The following is a 21,431-nucleotide window of genomic DNA, read 5'->3' on the forward strand; positions in this document are numbered from 1 at the left end:
AGTATACACTGAAACTTTTCTTTCATCACAACTTTACAGATCACATTTAAGGCCAACAGTTTAACATGGCTTTCTTTGGGTATAGAAAAACATTCACATTCCGGGATGTATTTGCCTACCACAACATGGGTAGTCACATGTTTAATATAATCCATGCAGAGACAAGCATCTTTTTTATTCTCCATGATATGCTCACTTGACCTCAATGACCTGTCTCTGGAAATTCTCCCTTTTCTAAATAAAAGCGTTTGTAGTCAGGTCATGTGGTTATCAAATTAAGAGCAGCAACACTCAGATCTGGAGCAATCTGTATGAGAACACACACAACTGTTCTCATACACCACAACAAATCAGCAGATAACAACAGTGCAGTAATACAAGGCTATAATTCATACTATTATACCACAGTGATCATGGAGGAATCGTATTTATTTCATTAGTGTGACAAAGCTGTTTATTAATCTCAGTGTAGGCTCCACAAAGCAAAGTAATGTGTTAAAGTAATGAGCTGGAATTGTGGACAGCATTCTATACTGGGTTTAGCAATGTACAGTATTTAGATGTATTCCACAGATATAGATAGATAGATGATACTTTATTAATCCCGTAGGGAAATTGATGATAAGATCACTTTATTAGCCATATACAATTTCTTGCATTAGGAATTTGTCTTTTTGCGTACCCTAGCTTGCTCTCCATGAGACACCCAGGCACACAGACAGGGAGAGAAGTTTGGGGTCAGAGCGCAGGATCAGCCATTTATATGGCGCCCCCGGAGCAGCTAGGGTTAAGGGCCTTGCTCAGGGGCCCAGCGGAGTAGGATTCCTCCGCCGGCCGCAGAACTTGAACCAGCAACCTTCCAGCCACAGGCGCAGATCCTTAGCTACACTGCCACCGCTTGGTTATACAATATTGAATATCATACAAATCACATATATCTAAATATCACTACAGGGGAAAATTTAAATCCAATGCAAACATACGTACAGTAACACAGCAAACAATTTTTCCTCACACATTAATTAGATGAATAAGTGAATTCTTAATGAATTAATTGGATGAATTAATTAATTCTTAGCGATCATGCCTGGAGTTTAGTATAAAGAGTAGCACACTAGACATTTCCAGTCAAAATGAAAGCTTCTATGTTAATTCACCAGAAAAAAATATTAAAACCGTCTTAGTTAATTCATTTTTATAGCATCATATCATATCATTTTTATTGGAGGAGCTCCTGCCATAAAACATCTCCTGGCCACACAATCTGCAAAATACTTGCAACTTTAAAACAAGACAGAAGCCGCTATACAGCATGCCCAGGAAGAGAGTATTAGAGTCTCCTTAGCAGATCACACATTCACAATAACTTTATTTCCTAAATCTGCAGACTTCCGTAGCCAAGCACAAAGAAAGAGCCAGCGTCCCTAATAAATCTATGCTGAGACAAATCCCCAATGGAGATTTGCAAGGACATTCTCCACAGTTATGAAGCTGCTGCTGCAGATGTACTACTAAAAAAAAAATTTTTAAATCATTAAATCCCAATGGCTTTTAGAAAACTCCTGTGAGTATGTGCTATGGACAACACAATCGTCCTCATTTCATTTAATTCTTTGTATAAGAAGGGCTATAGAGATGGCTGACCTGAATGACTGGTAAAGAGCCGTGAAGTGTCAAATCAAGTCTCTGCTAAGGAACTACTGTACCGTCCACATAAGGGGCCACTTACCATACCCGGGCAATTTCTTTTCAGACTGGAGGGAGAAATGATGTACGCTCTCATTCTCAATAAAAGTTTGGGGTGTTAATTGCTGAAGACAGTGGCCAAACAAAGGGGCACCAAGTATGTATATTGAAAGCAAGGGTTTCCACACAAGTGTCATGTGTTAATTAAGCAAGAGCAAGTAATATCCCAGCATGCTTACAGTAATGTACGGTACAAAAATGCTGGACAGGCCTGGTTATCTACAGTATATATAACTGCATGACTGCAAGAGGAGACCTCAGTGACTATGAAAGAGGGTGATTGTTGGGGTGCATTTGGCAGGAGTTTCAGTGACTAAGACAAGAACATGATGCAGCAACAATCCTTCTCAGCAAAAGAGCAACTGCAGGTTCAGGTACTGTATCTGGTGCCTGTGCTTGGCCGAGGAGCCAGTGGGGTGAAGCCGCAACCTGTGGGACTATGACTGAACCCCTCAAACTCAGAACTCCTGCAGAATGGCGTCTAAGATGTTGTCAGTGTGGATCTCCCAGGGAAATCATCTGCACAGGGCAACAAAGGGCAGAAACGCACGTCCAGGATCACAATACCCGTGGATCAGTTCAAAGTGCAAGGCAGGTGACAGGTGAGCCACTGCAGATCAATTTCAAGCAAGAGGAGAAGCAGCCATTTTCATCAGAAACAGCCCACCAAGACCTCCACAGCGTTTACAGAGTACAAACCCTTTAAAAATGTATGGCATATTGTGGAACAATGCCCGAGACACTGATTTCTACAGTACCTCCATCAGCCAAGTGTGAGTTGATTGAGTTTCTTGTGGAAGAATGGTGCTGTGTCCCTCAGGATGCTGGCAAACTCTGTGCCACAGAGCCTTCAGGCTGTATTGGCCACGTGCCATGGCTGATAAGTGGCTTTACATTGGTGTTTCTATTTTCTTTTATGTCTTGGAGAGATGGTTAATAATGCCACAACATCGCCATTTTCATTAACAGTTATTTGTGTTATATAACAGGGGCTGAAGGTAATGTGGAGGAATGTTTACTAATATCTGAAGGAACAGAAGAAAAATAACACAGAGATTATGAATAGGTTTGGGCAAAAATGTCCTCTGTTGTAGTAAGGATTGTGTTTCCCAGAGAACAGGAAAGTCAGAGAGGGGGATGGAGGAAGGGTTCAGCAATAATGAGGCAGACAAAGCAGCAACAGTAAGTAAAGAGCTACTGTGATTACAATGCAACAGAGTAAACTCTTCAGGTGTGAGTCTGTGTTCGTTGCATACTGATAATGCAAGTCACTCTGTTTGTGTGCAGTTGTGCAAAAATGTAAAAAATGCTGTGCATCCAGGTAATTCCAGTCTATGTGCAATGCTCAATGTGTGCAGATCGTGTACCTTTACTCTGAGTACTGTCTGGCCTGCTTGATGTTGGCACAAGTACTAATGAAAACAAATATTCTGGTAGCCCCACATAAGGGAACGGGCAGCACTGTGTGCGAACACAGTCTCGTTGATTAGATATGCTACCACTCCATCCTAGGTGCGTTACCAAAATACTGAACTTGACAACTGGGGAAAAACAGAGATGAGGGCTCTTTCAAAAACATCTTAACAATCATTCTCAACCTTGTTTTTCCTTTTGTCCTACTCTGCACCCCATCCAGGGGTGGAGGGAGGACGTGAGGTGCCCTCTAGTTCAGCTCCTGCTACAGAAACCAGGTGCAGAAGAATTGGAGCTCCTGCCCGTTTAATGGCAGGAAAGATTTTGCTTTCAAAATGTATTCTGCCAAAAAAGAGACATTCTCTAGCTCTGCATTTAGCACAGCATGGAAAGTATGAGCCACCCATATACTACAAAATCCCCTGGACATGGAGGAAACTGGTCTCAAACTGTCTAGAAGACATGTTAGCTACTTACTGTAGTGCGGCAATTATTTTAGTATAAACACAAAAAAACATTTTTTTCTATACAACCAAGAAAATAACTGGCTCAGCTGTGGACTTCTTACTTTCACATCCCACCCTGCAGTCAACAGCTGCCACCCATACCCATGCCCAAGAGCAGAGCCGCGCTGCCGAGCGCTGCTGCTATCGCTGAGCGCGCCGGCGGTCGCAAGGGAAGAGGACACTCACTGGTTGCGCTCCACCTGCAGGATCAGCTCTCTGCCCTCGGCCATCACCGCTACGGCTCCCGCGGCCGGGTGCTGCACCTGCAAGAGTGAGAGCACAGGACGCCCGATCAGCGGCAGGACAGACACAAGGGCGGAAACGCACACGAGTGCAGGCAGCCCAGCGTCAGTGTGCCACTGCACACCTGCGTGCCTGAAACAAGGTTTGACACAGTCTCTCTTTGTTATTATCACCCCATCCGTCCATCCATCCATTTTCTATCCACCTCTTCCAATTCAGGGTCACGGGGAAGCCTATCCCAGCAAGCAACGGGCACAAGGCAGGATATTGCCCGGACAGGTCGCCAGTCCATCACAGGGCACACAGAGACACCAGCGCCTGGCAACCCAATAACTTACTAGTAGGTCTTTGAACTATAGGTGGAAACTGGAGCACCTGGAGGAAACCCACTCAGCACCCCAGATCCCAGTGCGAACCACTGCCCCACCATGCTGCCCTATTATTATTACTCCTACTATGAAATGAGGCAATACACATCTGTACACTGGATACTACTGCCGAGTGGACCTTCTGCAGGCTGGTCTTTGGTAATATTTCCACTGTGGGGGCTGTAGAGTTGACAGCGGGTCCAGTCTGGCTAGCACAGGAGCTGACTGAGATTTCCGATTGTGAACGTGAGTTTGCCCCACCTCATCCTCTTTCTCTGTGCGGCTCAGTTGAAAAGAAGCACATGTCAAACCGCTCTGGAAGATGCTCTGTATCACCCTTAACAAATGACTTTCTTTGCCTCATTGCTGAATTGTCTTTGCTGAGTTTCAGCCAGTCCTAAATCCGTGACCGGATTAAAAGAATAACCCAAAACTGAAAGATTTTTTATTTGGCTTAGTGAACTGTTTTTGGTAATGTTTCTTATGTTTTTGACTATAGCACTCAATGTCAATTAATTAATGGACTGGAACATATACTGAGACAAAAAAGAAAGTCAACATTTTCAGGAAAATTAGCAACAATATTATATTATTTACTGCTAAAATCTAAAAAGAACGCAAATATCTTGCTATTTTTTAAATCTGCAAATAAAATCTTATAATCAACATTACTTTATAATCAAGTAAAATTCCTTCATACAGTATGTAATTTGAATAAATTCTGCACTGACTAGTGGCTTGGAAGAGAAATACCAGGAATTGCATTTTATTTATATATATATATTTTGGTTTTGTACCAAAACCAAAGCCTCAGCTACAGTTAGCTTTGCGATGGTGTGACTTAAAAAGATTTTGGCCAACAGTCTCAAACCGCCTCTAATCCTGCAGTCTTACTTTACTGACATGAAGCAAAAGAGCAGATAGTAAACAACAAAGACTCTGAAGGAATACATACACATCGCATAATGTAGTTTGGATTTACAAAATAATGGGTTTTGGTACTGAGTGACAGTGATGAAGCTGTTAGCACTGCTGTCTTATAGCTCGGTGTTACCAAATTCACAACTATTTCTTCTGCAGTCGTAACATCTTAAAAAGTTCAGGGTTGATGATATTTTCCCTTTAAATTTCCTATTAAAAAACAAAGGCAAAAATGTAAGGCCCCAGAAAAGTTGTGTCAAATTTAATTAATGTACATCAGAATTCATAAACATTGGTTATTAACAGATCAGGTTCCTTGCTTCCAGAAGTGAGTGTGACTTATCGTCCTGTACTGGTATCTTTCATCCTTCAGCTTGTTAAGTGAACATACTGTATTCAGACACTCTCTGCAGTAGTGGAGGTTGATAGGACTGTCCAATAGCCTTTTGAGTTGGGAATTCTTCACGCCACCAATTTTAAAAAATATACCACTCTTTTTCGCAATGTTTTTTTTTATATATTCAGGAATAAAACATTTGAAGGCATACCAAAGAGTACTTTACCATTGGTAGGTATTTCACTGGCCCTGGTTTTCCCCCACTGAGACTACACCACTCTCCTCTACCCAGACACCAAGAAAGTGCAAAAGGATTTATCAGTCTTAATTTAAAAAGTAAAAACTGAAATACACAGTCCATGTCGCTCCTGGGTCCTTCCATGTCCAGTGCATTGATGCAGGACTGTGGTACAAAATAGTTTCATAAGAAACACAACTACTGAACAGTCCTACCCTTTCCCACCATTCAAACAGTCAATTTCTAAACTGAGACAGGTTTGGTTCAGAATGGGATGATGGGTTATAAACAGGAGCAAGACCCAAGCCTGGGAGACGGGGGTTGTAGTCTAACTGAATACTAGTTACTTCCTGTTCAAATGCAGTGGAGAGTCAATGTAATTAATCTGTGACTGTGGTGAAGCAGGCCCCTTCAGACAGAGCCGGAACAGCTAAAATTAAACATCACATCTTACAGCAACAGTCTGAAGGGTTGGGCTTATTCACCAAACCCTGCCATAAGAGAGAGAGAAAAATAACATACATTTGTCACATGTACAATCTTTCCTAGAGCCAACACAGAGAACGTCCAAAGTAAATATTGTTTTAGTCTTTATTTATCTAAATTGAAGCTGACTAGCTGAGCTGCATAAAACAACCATTCAGCTGCAGGAAATCTGTTCTCTCACAGGGGGTTAATATGACACTGTGTGAGGTGATTAGTTGAACAGTTGACTGCAGGTTTGCTTACTAATTAGCACTGCAGGAATGATATCATATTGATCCCCCTGGAAAAAAGAGGATACATACTAATGTGTTCGGGTCTTAATGAATTTTAAAAGTAAATAATAACTGATAAGTACAATAAATGGCATTTGGCATGTACGCTGGCACTTGTCACTCTTCCATCTGGGAAAACCACATGTGTGTTGGGGCACTAGTTTTGGAAATTCTGGACCAGAGGGAAGAGCACCACCTACTGGTCGACCAACCCCATGTACATCAGAACCCTGGTTTTCTTTACGGGTCTCCCTTCTCAGTGCAGACCAGATCCAGAAACCAGGATGCTTACCTTCTGTGATCTTAGGGGACCAGCCTACAACGAGGTAGAACTACTGCTAATTAATAATAATTAATTAATAATTGCTTACACTTATATAGCGCTTTTCTGGTCACTCCACTCAAAGCAGTTTACAGGTAATGGGGACTCCTCTCTACCACCACCAGTGTGCAGCCCCACCTGCATGATGCGACAGCAGCCATAGTGCGCCAGAACGCTCACCACACATCAGCTATCAATGGGGAGGAGAGCAGAGTAATGAAGCCAATTCAGAGATGGGGATTATTAGGAAACCATGATTGGTAAGGGCCAATGGGAAATTTGGCCAGGATGCCAGGGTTACACCCCTACTCTTTTCGAGAAACGCCCTGGAATTTTTAACAGAGAGTCGGGGCCTTGGTTTTGCGTCTCTTCCGAAGGACGGCGCCTGTTTACAGTATAGTGTCCCCGTCACTATACTGGGGCATTAAGACCCACATGGACCACAGGGTGAGCGCCCCCTGCTGGCCCCACTAACACCTCTTCCAGCAGCAAAGTTTTCCCCAGGAGGTCTCCCCTCCGGGTACTGACCAGGCTCACACCTGCTGAGCTGCAGTGGGCTGTTGGTTGTGAGTTGGAGAGTGATATGGCTGCTGGCTAACATAATCAGATAAAATCAAGACTCCTTCTCTAATAATAAGATAGATTTTAGGAAGAATACCAAGATAGAACATCAGCAATATGCAGAGATGAAAAGTCAGCACCACTCTATCATTTCTTTTTTGCAGGTATTTTCACATCTGTAGCTCAGGAGGAGCTACAGTACTGTCCTTGAGAAAAAGCCTCACAGCTGCAGAAGAATTGGAGCTCCTGCCCGTTTAATGGCAGGAAAGATTTTCCTTACAAAACATATTCTGCCATAAAAGATACATTCTCTAGCTCTGCATTTAGGACAGTATGGAAAGTATGAGCCACCCATATACTACAAAATCCCCTGGACATGGAGGAAACTGGTCTCAAACTGTCTAGAAGACATGTTAGCTACTTACTGTAGTGCGGCAATTATTTTAGTATAAACACAAAAAAACAAGGGCAACATTTTATTTCTATACAACCAAGAAAATAACTAATTTTCTGAAAGGAATGTTTATTTTCTGGTTTGAATTTTACATATGGGAGTTATATGTTTAAAGCTTTAAAGACTGCAAGCTGAGGAAAAGTAAGTTGAATTTTGCAAAAAGATAAAACAAATATTACAGAATGTTACATGTTATATGTGGCAACAGGAATAAAACCACGAATTGATGAAATAATAATAAGAAAGTGCCCTCAAGTACAGTATACAGTATATGCAACCTTGTGAATTAATTTCTGTCAATCCAGGTCTCTAATACCACAGAACACAGGAGAGATTTGAGTGATCCTAAAAGCCTTTTCTTTTTACAGAACTTTCTTCATCTCTCACTTTTTTCAAATGTTATCAGCATACTTGACATGACCACTGTGTGGAAGCTACAAAGGGCTATTTAGTTAGTTCCAAAAGTTTTACCCAGCTACAGTTTGATACAGCCCGAGTCCATATTTAATTGAGCTAAGGGCCTCCTTATCTGGCTTGTGTCAATTCAGTGCAGAGATGTTTCTTATTTCTTGTTAGTCGTGAATACAGGACTCTCATATTTTATAGGGGTTTTGTTTTGTACTGATAGTATTTACCAGTGTGAATCAATATATGTCTTTTTTAAATGAAAAATACATACAAGCAATGGCAAAAATCTCCTCTTTCCGAATTTAATCTCCTCTTTCCTATATGAGCTGTCAAACTGCCACATGAGGGTTTTAACTAAGTCTCATACAGTATATGCACGGCACTCAAGATCACAAGGTGCTTTCCAAGATCCTCTGTTTTAACCCTATAGAGTTAAACTACATGGATTGGTCAGATGGTGAGAACTTCAATGACACTCCAAGAAAGTCCTCAGGACAAACTAGTCAGCGGAGATCACACTAATTTATTGCAGGCAGGACTGTGTCGGAGACTTTCAAAGATCTTATCATATGTCTCTCGCATTGTTTTCTCCCACTCTGATTCAGGGATGTCCCTTTTGTACATGTTATACTTTGAACAAACACTGCGGTTCTTCCTTTGCTAAGCTTTGGAAACCACAGTTAGGGAGAACTTAAATTTCACTCATTCAAAATTACCCAGTGAAACGTCTTTCAAGTTTTGATCATCTAATGAAAGACATTTTGCATAGCTGTGGAAGCCAAAAGCAATTTATTTTACTCTGTCCCAAAAAGCTACAATTCTGAAAGTTTCCATCTGACCTTTTTTATATATCATTATTAATAATCGTGTTTGAAACATGGAAAGCAGAGCAAAAGGATTCAGAGAAAAAAAAGTTTAATTTAAAGAGACTTCTCTGGTATTTTCTCACAAAGCCAGAAACATCTCTTTTTGATGTTTCATACATTAAAATGCTCTTTAATTCTTTTTCCTTATTTTAGTCACTTGAAAAATCTTTAGGTTATGATGAAGAAATGAGTATTTCATTTTCACAGACATTTGCACAGTGTCTTCCAAATGTATTCATACCCTCAATGAAATAGGAATTATAAAAAAATGTCTAGCAGATTCACAGGCGGCATGGTGGTGCAGTGGTTATCACTGCTGCCATGTGGTGCTGGGGCCCTGGCCTCAAGTCTGGACCCAGGGAGCTATTTGAGTTGAGTTTGTATATTCTCCTCATGTTTGCATGGGTTTTCTGCAGGTGGTCCTGTTTCTTTCCACAGTCCAAAGGCATACTGGGAGGTCAACTGGCTTCTGGGAAAATTGGCCCTAGTGTGTCTGTGACAGCCCTGCAACGGACTAGAGTCCTGTCCAGGGTATGCCCTTTGCTTGGTGGGATGGGCTCCAGGTTGCCCGTGACCCTGAATTGGATGTTGTGTTTACAGAATGGATGGATGGATAATGAACTCACACACTGCATAATGTGACTTTCTAAAAAATGACACTGAAAAGACACCTCCTGTAGTGTCCTGTGAGGTGCTGGCCCTCCTGGATGGGGGGGGGGTAGACCATTCCTCCAGGCGGAATTGATATAGGTCCTTCTTGATCTCAAACTCTAAATAATGTGCATGAGATGGCCAGTTGAGAACATTTGTTTCTGTGCAGTTAACACTGCTTTGGACGTGCCCTTTGGATCAGTACTGTAATATCCATCTTGGGCCAAGTCGAAGCTTCCTAACAGAGGGACCCACATTTGGCCAAAATGTCTTGGTGCATTTCAGAATTCATATTTCCTCCAATTGTAATGAGGGCTCCAGGACTCATAAAGCCCATTATTTCACACTGAATTCTCATGCTTTCCTAAATTACTGCTGCCTCTGGTGAAATGAGATATGAGAAGGGTTGTGTCTGTTCCGGTCTCTGATCTCAACCCATTTTTTTGGCATTCATTGATGTAATTAACGTGTGGCTACAGCTCGAAAACGAAACAAAAGGCTTCTTTAAATATTTGAAATAATTGCAAGTGTCTGTATCAATCAATTGGGTGCTGTAAGATACAGGAGGTGTTCACACTGCTGTAGGTGTGGAAAGGAAAGACCAGAAAATAAGGAAAGTTCAAGAATCTGGATCATTTGAGAACAAAGAGGTAATTTAAGTCATTTGGATTGTGTTATTACAGTATTCATGTGTCCTGCCTGAATAAGAGATGATTTATCCATTGCAAAACATACTCTAAAAATCAATCAATTTCACTTCTGTTTGACATACCTTGGTAGATTGTATCTTGCCAAAAGATGCATCTTTAGTCATCTATAATTGCTTTCACAAAATGAGACAGTAAATTGCACTCTAGAGCAAAAAGCTTTGAAAATCCCCTGTATTGTCCCATAAGTATTTTTTTTTTCAATCTCACTGAGATTCGCATTTCTGGTCGATGCACTGACTTCCTATTTTTAGCGCACCCAGGTTCCGAAGTGACTTCTGAGAAATGAGTTCTGCACTCTGCCTTCAAAGTGCACTGAAGTGGTGCTGTGTGCATAGGGCCATGTGGCTCAGTCACCCTTCCCTACATCATTGCCTCTGAAGGAGTCACAATGTAAGCTATTCTTTCTCTGTCGCTACACATTGATGCCACAGAAAACCGCAGCCTGCAACAATACCAAGCAGCCACAAAGTAAATGTACTCCTGGATACAAAAGTGAGAAATGAAATAGCCCGTAAAAGGGACTTCTTTCACATTTAGTTCAAACCTTTTTGAAAAGGAAAGCAGTGTGCAGACTTTGCCCCAGTGCAGCTGTTTTTATTTCAAGGTCCCATAATCTGACTCAGTGCTTCCAAGCCCAGTGGTTCTTGGCACAAAAGACTTGGCAGCAGGCTGGACATTGCACCCTCTTACAGACATCGCCGGATCGATGAGATAAGCATTACGCCTGAAAAAACAAATCACATAAAAATGATTCCAAATACCACTTTTTCAGGCTGGCATGTTGCACTGTTGACAGCATGAATTAGAACCACAGAATGCAGAGTTTTTCTTTTGGACTCGAACAGTACAACAACACGGATAAGGAGATGGTTATCACTCAACCACTCAATCACTTATTTTATATAGCCAATGCTATATAGATTAGAAAGTGAAAAAAATAAATAAAGATCCTTCAAAAATGCTATTATAGTACAATAATGTATTTTAAAAGAAAAAACATTTGTTTACAATATTAATGCAACTCATAGTCTAGCTGTTAAACTGTGCACAGAAGAGCACTTGCCTTTATTATCAGTAACTGCAGAACATGATCCCATAATTTAGTACCCTGAATAAATATGCATGAATATGACAAGAATAGAAGAAAATCTGCAAATGAGAGCTAGTAGTTTGGCCCCCTTTTCTGGTTTGCTAGGTAAGCAAACTTAAAATAAAAAAAAATCATCTTACTATTTCTTAAAGAAGCAGGGCACTCAACCTTAACCACATGGCTGGGAGGGGGTTTTGAGATTCTCACAGCCCTTTGAGTAAAGAAGCATTTCCTATTTTCGAATAGTAAAATTGCTTTTTAGTTATCAATTTTGATGCCTTATCCTTGTTTCAAAACAGTCCCTGGAAATGACCCTCTCTGGACAATTTAGGAGCTTGTACACATGGATCAAGACTCCTCTCAATTTCCTTGGCTCCATCTAGACTGAGGGGATTTAGCTTATTTAACCTGCAAAGCAATTACTAAGTAAATGTAATGAATATTTTCTGACTCAAGAAACACTGTTTCCATGGATTACTGCTATGAGTGGGGATGGAGCACGAGAACATAAGAAAGCCCATCGGCCCATCTGCTGATCTTATCTAGATGTTTTTTGAAAGAAGACACATGGCCTGATGTCCACTTGTGCCCTCTGCCTTGTGTTTCACTGTCCCTACAGCGAAATCTGCTGGGCTGATATTGTACTTTTAGGATGTTGAATACTTGTATCAGGTCCTTTTGTAGCTTTCAGTTCTAGAGATTTAACCTGTACATTCAACTTCAGTATGTTCCTTTAAAGCTCCAGAATGCATCTGGCTGTTCTTCTCTGGAGTGATTCCAAAGCAGCACCAAAAGGCTGAGCACATTAGTAGCAGCAGTCCAGCAGTAAGTCGAATGCCACTAAGATTCGTTTTAAAAAAAGACAGAAGTAATAAAATTAGGTTAGAAACGGTCGTTTTGTTAATTTTTTTCTACAGTACATAATAATAATTCTGGAACATGGATGTTTTGAGTAGTGTATATACCACAAGCGTTTGCGTCATCCTACATTTTGATGGTTACATTTTCTTTTATCATGAGTGTTCAGTTAAATCAAATCCTCTGCAACAAATGACGAACATAAGAGGCTCTTGCAAAATCTGCGGAGGGTGCCGAGGGATAACATAAAAGCCAGCATTACCACTGGCTAAAGGCAGCATTCACAAAAACACACTTTACTTGCAAAAAGGCTTTTTCTAGGGGTAAACACTGCTTTTCCTGATTATAATAGCTGCCTGCCCTTCAGTTAGCTCCCCAGCTCACACTGAAGAGTTGGAGAGCTTTATATTTACTGTATGTAACATTTCCTCTGACTGAACCAACTACGTTCAGCTTACAGACACAAAACCTTAGTCATTAGCTAATTATAAACTCATTCACATACTCCACTTCTCACCAGAACACAAGCTCTGTCCAGGCTCACAAAGTTGGGCTCACAAAAACTCTAGAAGTTTGTAAACTGTTACTTATGTATGTATGCAATCTGCAAGGACATAAAAGAAACAAGTTCTGATTGCATGAGCCATACATGTCTGCAGTAGAGGAAAAGTGATTTATCTGGCACAAAATAAGAAAATAACCAAATGCAACAAAATGAAACACATTAAAATTCAACTCACGTTTATGGTTTTCCATTACATATGAATGCTAAAGTCCCATTCATAGGCCACTCAGCACACTCCTGTGCTGCCTTTTTCTTGATTCACAAAATCAGAGCTCTTCAGATTTAATCATACTATAATTTAATAAAATAGCAATAAGACAGTGTCTTTCTAGAGAATTTCATAAAATGTGATAGTGCAATCATAATAGCATCACACAGAGCAAAGTCATACAGTTGTCCTAAAAAACTGAGTTTCTGTGGCCTGTAACCAGGTTCTGTGACCAGGTTTCGTTTCAACAGTCCAGTCATTATGCAGTTCTGGTGATACTATACCTATGGTCTCAAACCCTTTTCCAGACCACTTGCTCCAGGATCAGATACCCAGCTTTCCTTAACCCTAGGGAACAAACATTAGAGGTGAGAACCTTATGGTATACCTTGTACTCTCCTATAGAAGTAGTGTTGTTAAAGTCCCCCTCCTCACTGTTAAAGTTTCCACTGACTCCAGGCTCCCAATAACCAACCTTGGAACATCTTTCACTCTCACCTCTTGGTATACCTCACTCCCAGCTATTACTGCTTCCTCTGAGCTTTGTTCAGGGGTTCTTGTCCCCTGTGCATAAAATCATTATAATCTCTTCAGAAGTCATTGTGAGAAATCACTTAGTCTTCTTAGTGACATTTAGAGCATCACAAGCCATGTGTAGCTAATCCAATCCGTGATTCATAGCTGTCATCACAGCTAAACCATTCCCAATTAACTTGAGAAAGAATGTCCTTTCTCCGAATTTCTCTTTAATCCCCCATCTTTGTAAGAAAGGTTCTTAAAAGACTCAGTGTTAGGACGTTCACATCCCCGAAAGGACGATTCACCTGTGCCATCCCCTATGGGCTTTCCATAGCAGTCAGCCATTTTGCCTCTTATGTGGCCAAGAGTAGGAACTGAGCCAAAATGGCTTCTGACAGCCAAGTAATTGAACCCAGGTTTGCCTGAGATATATAAACCCTTTAGGCAAGTCTTCTTCTCAGGGATGTGGAGTTTCTAATATTGAGTGTTTTAAGAAACTTTCTTACAAAGATCGAGGAGTTAAAGGGAAATTCAGATAAAGGCCGTTCTTTCTATACAGAGTTATATCTCAAGTTAATTGGGAACCTGAAAAGGTCCTTACTGTGTCTCTGCCTTGTTGATGTTTTGGTTTGTGAGGAGAACCACACTTAGCCTGCATTCGGCAGGCAGAGAATTACCAGAATTGTCTTGTTTTTTCTTTAGTTGCAACCATGTAACCTTCCAGATACAAATGATTTAAGACTCTGAACCATAAATTCTTCTGTAGAAGAGGGACTAGTGTTGTACTGTCACATAATAGACATCTGATCATGAACTGTTTCAAACACGTGAAACATCATGAACACGTAACACAAGTGATATCTTCTATACTTAAACTATTGTATCACTGATCATTCAACCCGGAGTCATGTGGAATTCCTCACAATTGTTTAATCCACAATTTCTTCAGTGGATAAAACTGATGCTGGTCTACTCAACACAATGATGTTATTCAGTGTGTCACCCCGATCTGAACTGTGCATTATGTACAGCATAATCTGGACAAAACCATATCTGAACAAAACCACACTAATTCCAGTTGAAAAGATCTAATTGTATCTGCTTAATATTTATTTACTGCGCATCAAAGGAAATGCATTGCACGTAACTAAAAAAAAAATCACAAGGTTATTATCTAGAAATAACACTTTGTTGTCGGTACACTAATATTTTACTGAAATGACCTAGGTAAATTAATTGAAGAGATGAACATTTGTCAGCAACAGGGGGTTTACTGGCACAGTCTTGTAGTGTGGCCACTGCTGGAAGCCGTACAAGCTGTACATCTGTGGCAGTACGTCAATGCTGTCTTGCGAGTTATTGTCCCATTCCTCCTGTAGCTCCTTGACAGGATGTGCCAGGGTCTCTGAGCCCTAATTTCCACATGTTGCAGCGTCTCAATCTGCAAGCAGGGCTTCCAGGCCATAACTCTCAAATGCCCATCGCGTTCTTCTGAAATGTTGTCCTGACAGGATGACTCTGCAGGAAGGGCAGTAAATGAGGCCCCACGATTTGATGACTGTAGAGCAGTGCAATAAGGTGGCCATTAGCAACAACAGGCGGATTTCATACTATCTCCCAGATGCTCACACTCGGACCATCCACGACAATGAGCATATTTCTGCACAGCGGCACCACACTCACAGACATCCTGCAGGATGTTCAACACAAAACCATGATTCATCCCCAAAGAGGAATTGGCTCCAATGTGGACAATTCCACCTGAGATGTTGCTTGTGTTAACACCTGGGGGAGATTATGTGACTTGTGGTCTTCTAAAGCATAGCCTGTCTTTTGCCTATGTTTGGCTGTAACATCTTACCAAATTAGACATTGCAGGCCATGAACACCCCTAGTGTTCTACAATATATACAATCTACAATATATAGATGGCACAAAGGTGTTGTCTTGTTAAGCAGTATATATATGTGTTCCTGTCTGTGGATTTTTTTTTCCATGATTTCCATCGGGCTTGGCAATCAACAACTTAAATTGTCTCATCTGTGCCCAATCAACTCTCACTGATGAGGTGATTTTAGTGCTTAACAGTTGAAAGGTACTTGAGTACAGCATGGTCAGTCATGAGTGAATAATTAATGAAAATTATGCTTATAATGTAATCAATATACAAAACACATACAAACTTTTTTTTCTAAAAAAAAACGTGTATTAATAGTGATGTCTTTTAATGCTCAGTATTCAGTGTCATCCAGATTTATTCATACCCCTGAAAAAACAGGAACAAAAACAGAAAAAGGTACAGATTAAAAAAGTCTAAAAATCTCAGTATAAAATAGCAATGCACAGAGCAAGTCACATTCGTCATAACATTCACAAAACCCAATGGTCACATTTATTCACTGCTCTGTAGATTGTATTACGTAAACCCTCCTCTGACAGGGCATACACTGACAACTGACTATTCCACGTGGCAGAATTGCTGTAGGACCGGTCAAAAACACTCATTTTATGTTCAGTTCACCCCAAATGTCCTGGTGTTTATGATTTCTCCTATCTCAACAAGGGCTCAAGGACCCATGGATGACAAAACAACCCCGAAATGTACCCAGCTCCTTGCAATATCTTACTGTGGACGTGAGTGATATGTTCAATATTCATCCCTCAGTTCTCCTCAGAAGAGGCTGCTTGCTTGAGACTCAGCCACGAATGCCATGAAGTTGATGTCGAATGGCAGTTTGTGATTGTGATCTCCAACTGTTGCCTTTGGATTTAGGTTGCCTCCCACACCACTCGTCTCATAACTTGTAGTGACAAAACAGACCTGTGTCTTACTGCAGGCAGGGTTGCCACTACATCAGTAGCTTTCAGCTTTTCAGATTCTTTTATTGCCACTGACATGAACCGCTTGCAAACACGCACACGCTCCCACTTTCTCACGAGCCCTACTCACCCTCACTCTCCTCTTGGCCCTCCCTCACTATTGAGGTTTCCCCGCCGAGCTCCTCTACAACTTCCTTCTCCTGGAGACTAGCTTTTCTCTCGTCTGTCCTGACTGGCTGTTGACTCCTTGCGACCGTTCTCGACCACGACTTTGCCTCTCGTTTTTGGATTCGTTTTTGATTCGGAACCTTATCTACCTCCTGACCAGACGCCACTGGAGGCTGCTTCTCACAGGGTCCTGCCTGCTCCAGCCTGCTCTTCCCTGACAGCCATCTCCAACGTGTGGACATCACTGACAGTTGACCTGCTGTTTTCAAAGAGGTCTTACAGTATATTAACTGAAACCATACTACTGCAGGTTCCTCTGAGAAATGTACAGTATATGGATCTGTGCATCAAATTAAAATCTCAAAAATTCAAAAGTATATTTAATCCTTAGAACAATAGCAGAAGTCAATTTATTTTGCTTCCTTATCTTTCCTCCTGCTGGAACTTTTTTATTCCTCACACCTGCTCATTTCCTTATTGAAGTAATCAGGCTTGATTAAGTGACAGAAAGGACTTGAACTGACTTGACCATCAACAAGACTTCCCCTGGATTAGCTCTCCCACAAAAGGCTTTTTATCAACAACTAGTACAACTAGTACTAGTACTAGTGTTGTTCGCTTTACGTGATGCTGTTCCCTCTCTAGCACAAAGAAAGAAGTGTTAATGTATGCAGTTCAGTCAAATGTTTTTGCTGTTGGTGTAATTTAAATGAACGTAGTACTAGACATCCAGTCTGCATTTCATATACAATTCTTTTCAATTTGCTCAACAGGTGATAGAACAACTTGTAGATTTGGGGCTAATTTCCGATTTATTCTGAACATTTACCCACGCACACAGCTCCAGCTCATGAGAGAAAACTGTAAGAGCTGATCAAGCTATATATAGTTGCATAGCTGGGCACATTATAATTAACATCAATATCGCCACCAACCATTAGCAAACACCCACATGTTAGAGCCCAGAAAATCTAGTCTACAGGTCTAATGAGGTTTTCATAAGTATTACTCTACCAGCTGTGAGATGGAATTCACAATGCCAACAGAAAAAAAGTGGACAGTGCTAACCTGTTATTAAACTCTGGCCATCTTCTGACTATCCAAAAAGTGTTATTTCCTCCATCTTAAAAGCGATCTGCTTCTAAAAAACTAAATTCAGCCTTTATGAAAAAATATATACAACGTGTGGTTACCGTATTGACACCTAAACATATTAAATTGCACTATTCATTTCTCTGTGCAGGTGGAGAATGATGCTGGCAGCACTGTTGAAATTACTCTCGTCTGAAAAGCTCTTTGAGGTTGCTCAGACTTGACAAGCCTCCCTAATTGTTTTTCTCCCCTCTATCAGGTGCTGTTAGCGGAAATAGCTGTCTATCTCAGAAACCTTCTTCCGTTTGTCCATCAATACGCCCTGATGACCGATAGGTTTGAGAAGCAAGTCTCGGGTGAAATCATTGTGCCTCTCCCATTTCTGCATCTCCTGTGCTCAAACAGGTCCTAGTGGCGAGGGAATCACATGTGCAGCTCAAATTCAGGCAATAAGTTAAGTATGGCCAAGGACACATTTTGAAAAGACTTTCAAAATGTAAGTTAAAGTAAAAATGCTACAAAATGTCAATCTATTCATATTTACATAACCCACTAAGATTAATTAAATCCACACTTCTTAAACAAATCTTTTTTTAACAGATTGTTTATGGTAAGAACTACCATTGGGACACTCCATGCTCTAGTCTGTTTTCCCTAACAAAGTGGCCAGGCAGTATTTACATTCAGTAATTTGTGATTATTTGAGAGAGTTTCCAATTATAATTCCTCTGTATTTTTAACATACTGTACGAAACTGAACCAAGGCCAAGTGACACAGAAGCAGATCTGCATAATTGATTTGGTGAAAGATTGGAATTAAACTGTGATATAATATTTAACACAAAAATTCTCTGGAAGACAGGAACGTCCACCTCATGTTGCTTAAGCCTCTTCTTTAATCCACATATTGTTCATTGGCATGTTCATTAAAAAGACATGCTCACAAACAAGCTGGCAAAACGTTCAGAAAATAAAGAAAGGTCTCGAATCTGAGTCGAAGTCACCATGGCTCATGTCTGAGCTATGATTCTCCAGTCACTAGTCACCATGGAAGGAGTCCACATCACAAGACCTTGAAATAAAGTGAGATTCAAAGAAATCCTCAAACACCAGTATAGCTTATCTCTTTTTTGTTCATTGATGGATGCCTCCCTTTCCTAGAGGATTATGTTCTTCGACAGAAGTTATTAAAGCCATACCAAGGGACAAAAAACCATGTTTTTCTCCAAAATCACTTCACGTAGTAGCACAAAACTTGGATCACAAACCATACTCACGTTTTGCACTGGGTGACCAACCAATAACCCGTCTCATATCTCTGAATAGAAAATGATGCAAATAATATAATTTATTTAAATCAATAAATTTAATATAATATAATATAACAATGATGGTCAGATTACCATATGTGTAATAGCATGTTACCAGATGTGTAAAAAAAAATGTTACCAGATGTGTAAAAGTTTTGACAGACAAAGGCTGCAGGCTTTGTTTCTAAGCCTCTGGATGAAGGCTGCATTCTGTTTAGATACAGTATGTGTGGAACTTGGTTTGCAATGGTTTCTCTACAACAATGATGTCATGCACAGGCCTCTTCCTTTCCCAGCACATTCTCCGAATCCTTCGGTGACCAGCTCATGTTCATGGGAATAGGGCAGAGATGTCTGGAAGGTGCTAGCCACAACCAGGCACTCAGATGGCTGTTACAAATTTGTCATCAAGTCTCAGCCAGAGTTGAGGCTCAAGTGCTTTTCAGCTGCTTTGACTGTGAGTGGGTTGTCCTTTGCAGGATCTGCTCTGCTCGTTCCTTCCAGTGATGGCACGAACAACGCAACAGTCCGAAGTCACCACTCCCAGCTGGACTGCCACATCCAAAAGATCACCCGTTACGCAGCCAAAAAACACAGGAGGGAGAATTATAACTTGGTTTCTGACAAATCAGGACCCCCTTGGACAGTTTATAATGCGGTACTGCATCTGTGGCCTAAGTAAAATGTAATCAGAAAAACGGACATCCTGACAGCATCCACCAAATCTCTCCCAAGAAAACAGGCAGTGAATGTCCACTCATAGGAGGACTTGAAGTTACATTCAATCAAGAATTCAACAAGAGTGTAATCAATTTCATCCCGCAACACCCAATTAGAGATGATCTTCGATCTGTACCGAGACTTGAAGAGGCGATGTAATTCCCATTAAGCATGCTGGACAGGAACTAGTGTTATATCTCATTATACAGATCTCGAATGAAGAGGTAATGCTGAATGATTTCATGAACAAGAACAATATTTGGAAATGACAAAGTGATCTTCCTGTAGTTTATCGTGGGCAAGATCATTACCAGATTTCTCCTGAACTCTCATTCCTCTGGTTGAAGAACTCCCTCCCCGGTTCAGTCCCCCTAGAAACTTGACCAAAATTATTTTTACAGCCCATGACATACAGGAAAATTAATTGGGAGGAGCTTCTCTTCTGAGCACTGTTTGACTTGGCAAGTGTGTTTGACCTTGTGTATCGTGAGACCCCCCTCTATTATGGATATCTTCCAAAATTTGTCAGCATTTTTCACCTGCTTCACAATGATATGTGGGCAGAAATCCTTACTTAAGGACGATTATATGGCCCTTTGAAATCTGGACAATAGTCAAACAGTAGAGTGGCATTACCCCATCTCTGTGGTCAATATGAATAAGCAGCATTTAAATTTGATTAAAGATCCCTGCTGGAGTGCAGCTGATTTACTGAGTGAACGGTAAATTATTTAATCTCCAAAGACTTCAGTCCAAAAGTAAAACCAGCCAAGCTTCAGTCACTGAGCTCCACACATTATTCTGCAATATGTGCCCTGGCAGAAATGGACTGGAACAGTACGGAGGTACAGTAACTGTGTCACTGAAAACTGAGAAACACCACCATATCACTCTGCAACTCACAACTGGCAACCTACTGAAGCAAAGCAGGTGTGAGTCTGGTCAGTACCTGGATGGGAGACCTCCTGGGAAAAAGGTTGCTGCTGGAAGAGGTGTTAGTGGGGCCAGAAGGGGGCGCTCACCCTGCGGTCCATGTGGGTCCTAATGCCCCAGTATAGTGACGGGGACACTATACTGTAAACTGGCGCCATCCTTCGGATGAAACTTAAATCTGAGGTCCTGACTCTCTGTGGTCATTTAAAATCCCAGGGTGTTTCTCGAAAAGAGTAGGGGTGTAACCCTGGTGTCCTGGCCAACTTTCCCATTGGCACTTACCAATCATGGCCTCCTAATAATCCCCATCTCATTACTCTGCTCTCCTCCCCACTGATAGCTGATGTGTGGTGAGCATTCTGGCGCACTATGGCTTACTAATTGTAAGCAATTAATGAAGTAATTAATTTTCAAATTCTAGTTCAATTTGCCATTTGCAATGCAGCAATGGTAAAAATTAACAGATGACACTGTCTGCTTCCCAAAGTCTGTGGCCAATTATAAGCACAGAACATCCTGCAAACAGTGTCTTCTGCAGTAAAAGTCAGAGAAATGCAGTATTGTTCCCTCCACCAAGTTTCAAAACAAGGACTGGGAAACTTAAATACTCCAGTTTAGTAAGAGGCTCTTTAGTCTAAGAGTATAA

The 21,431-nt window shown here is 41.0% G+C and overlaps 1 protein-coding gene across 1 annotated transcript in view; it reads right to left on the reverse strand.

Moving 5' to 3' along the window:
- Window positions 1-21,431, reverse strand: part of adam19a (ADAM metallopeptidase domain 19a) — a 124,932-nt gene that overhangs the window by 67,676 nt on the left and 35,825 nt on the right. Inside the window, exon 3 of the mRNA XM_069187369.1 lies at window positions 3,852-3,928. Within this exon, the coding sequence (XP_069043470.1) occupies window positions 3,852-3,928 (77 nt within the window). The remainder of the gene's footprint in view (window positions 1-3,851; window positions 3,929-21,431) is intronic.

The sequence above is a fragment of the Lepisosteus oculatus genome, chromosome 1 (assembly GCF_040954835.1).
Source record: "Lepisosteus oculatus isolate fLepOcu1 chromosome 1, fLepOcu1.hap2, whole genome shotgun sequence".
NCBI classification, from domain to species: domain Eukaryota; kingdom Metazoa; phylum Chordata; class Actinopteri; order Semionotiformes; family Lepisosteidae; genus Lepisosteus; species Lepisosteus oculatus.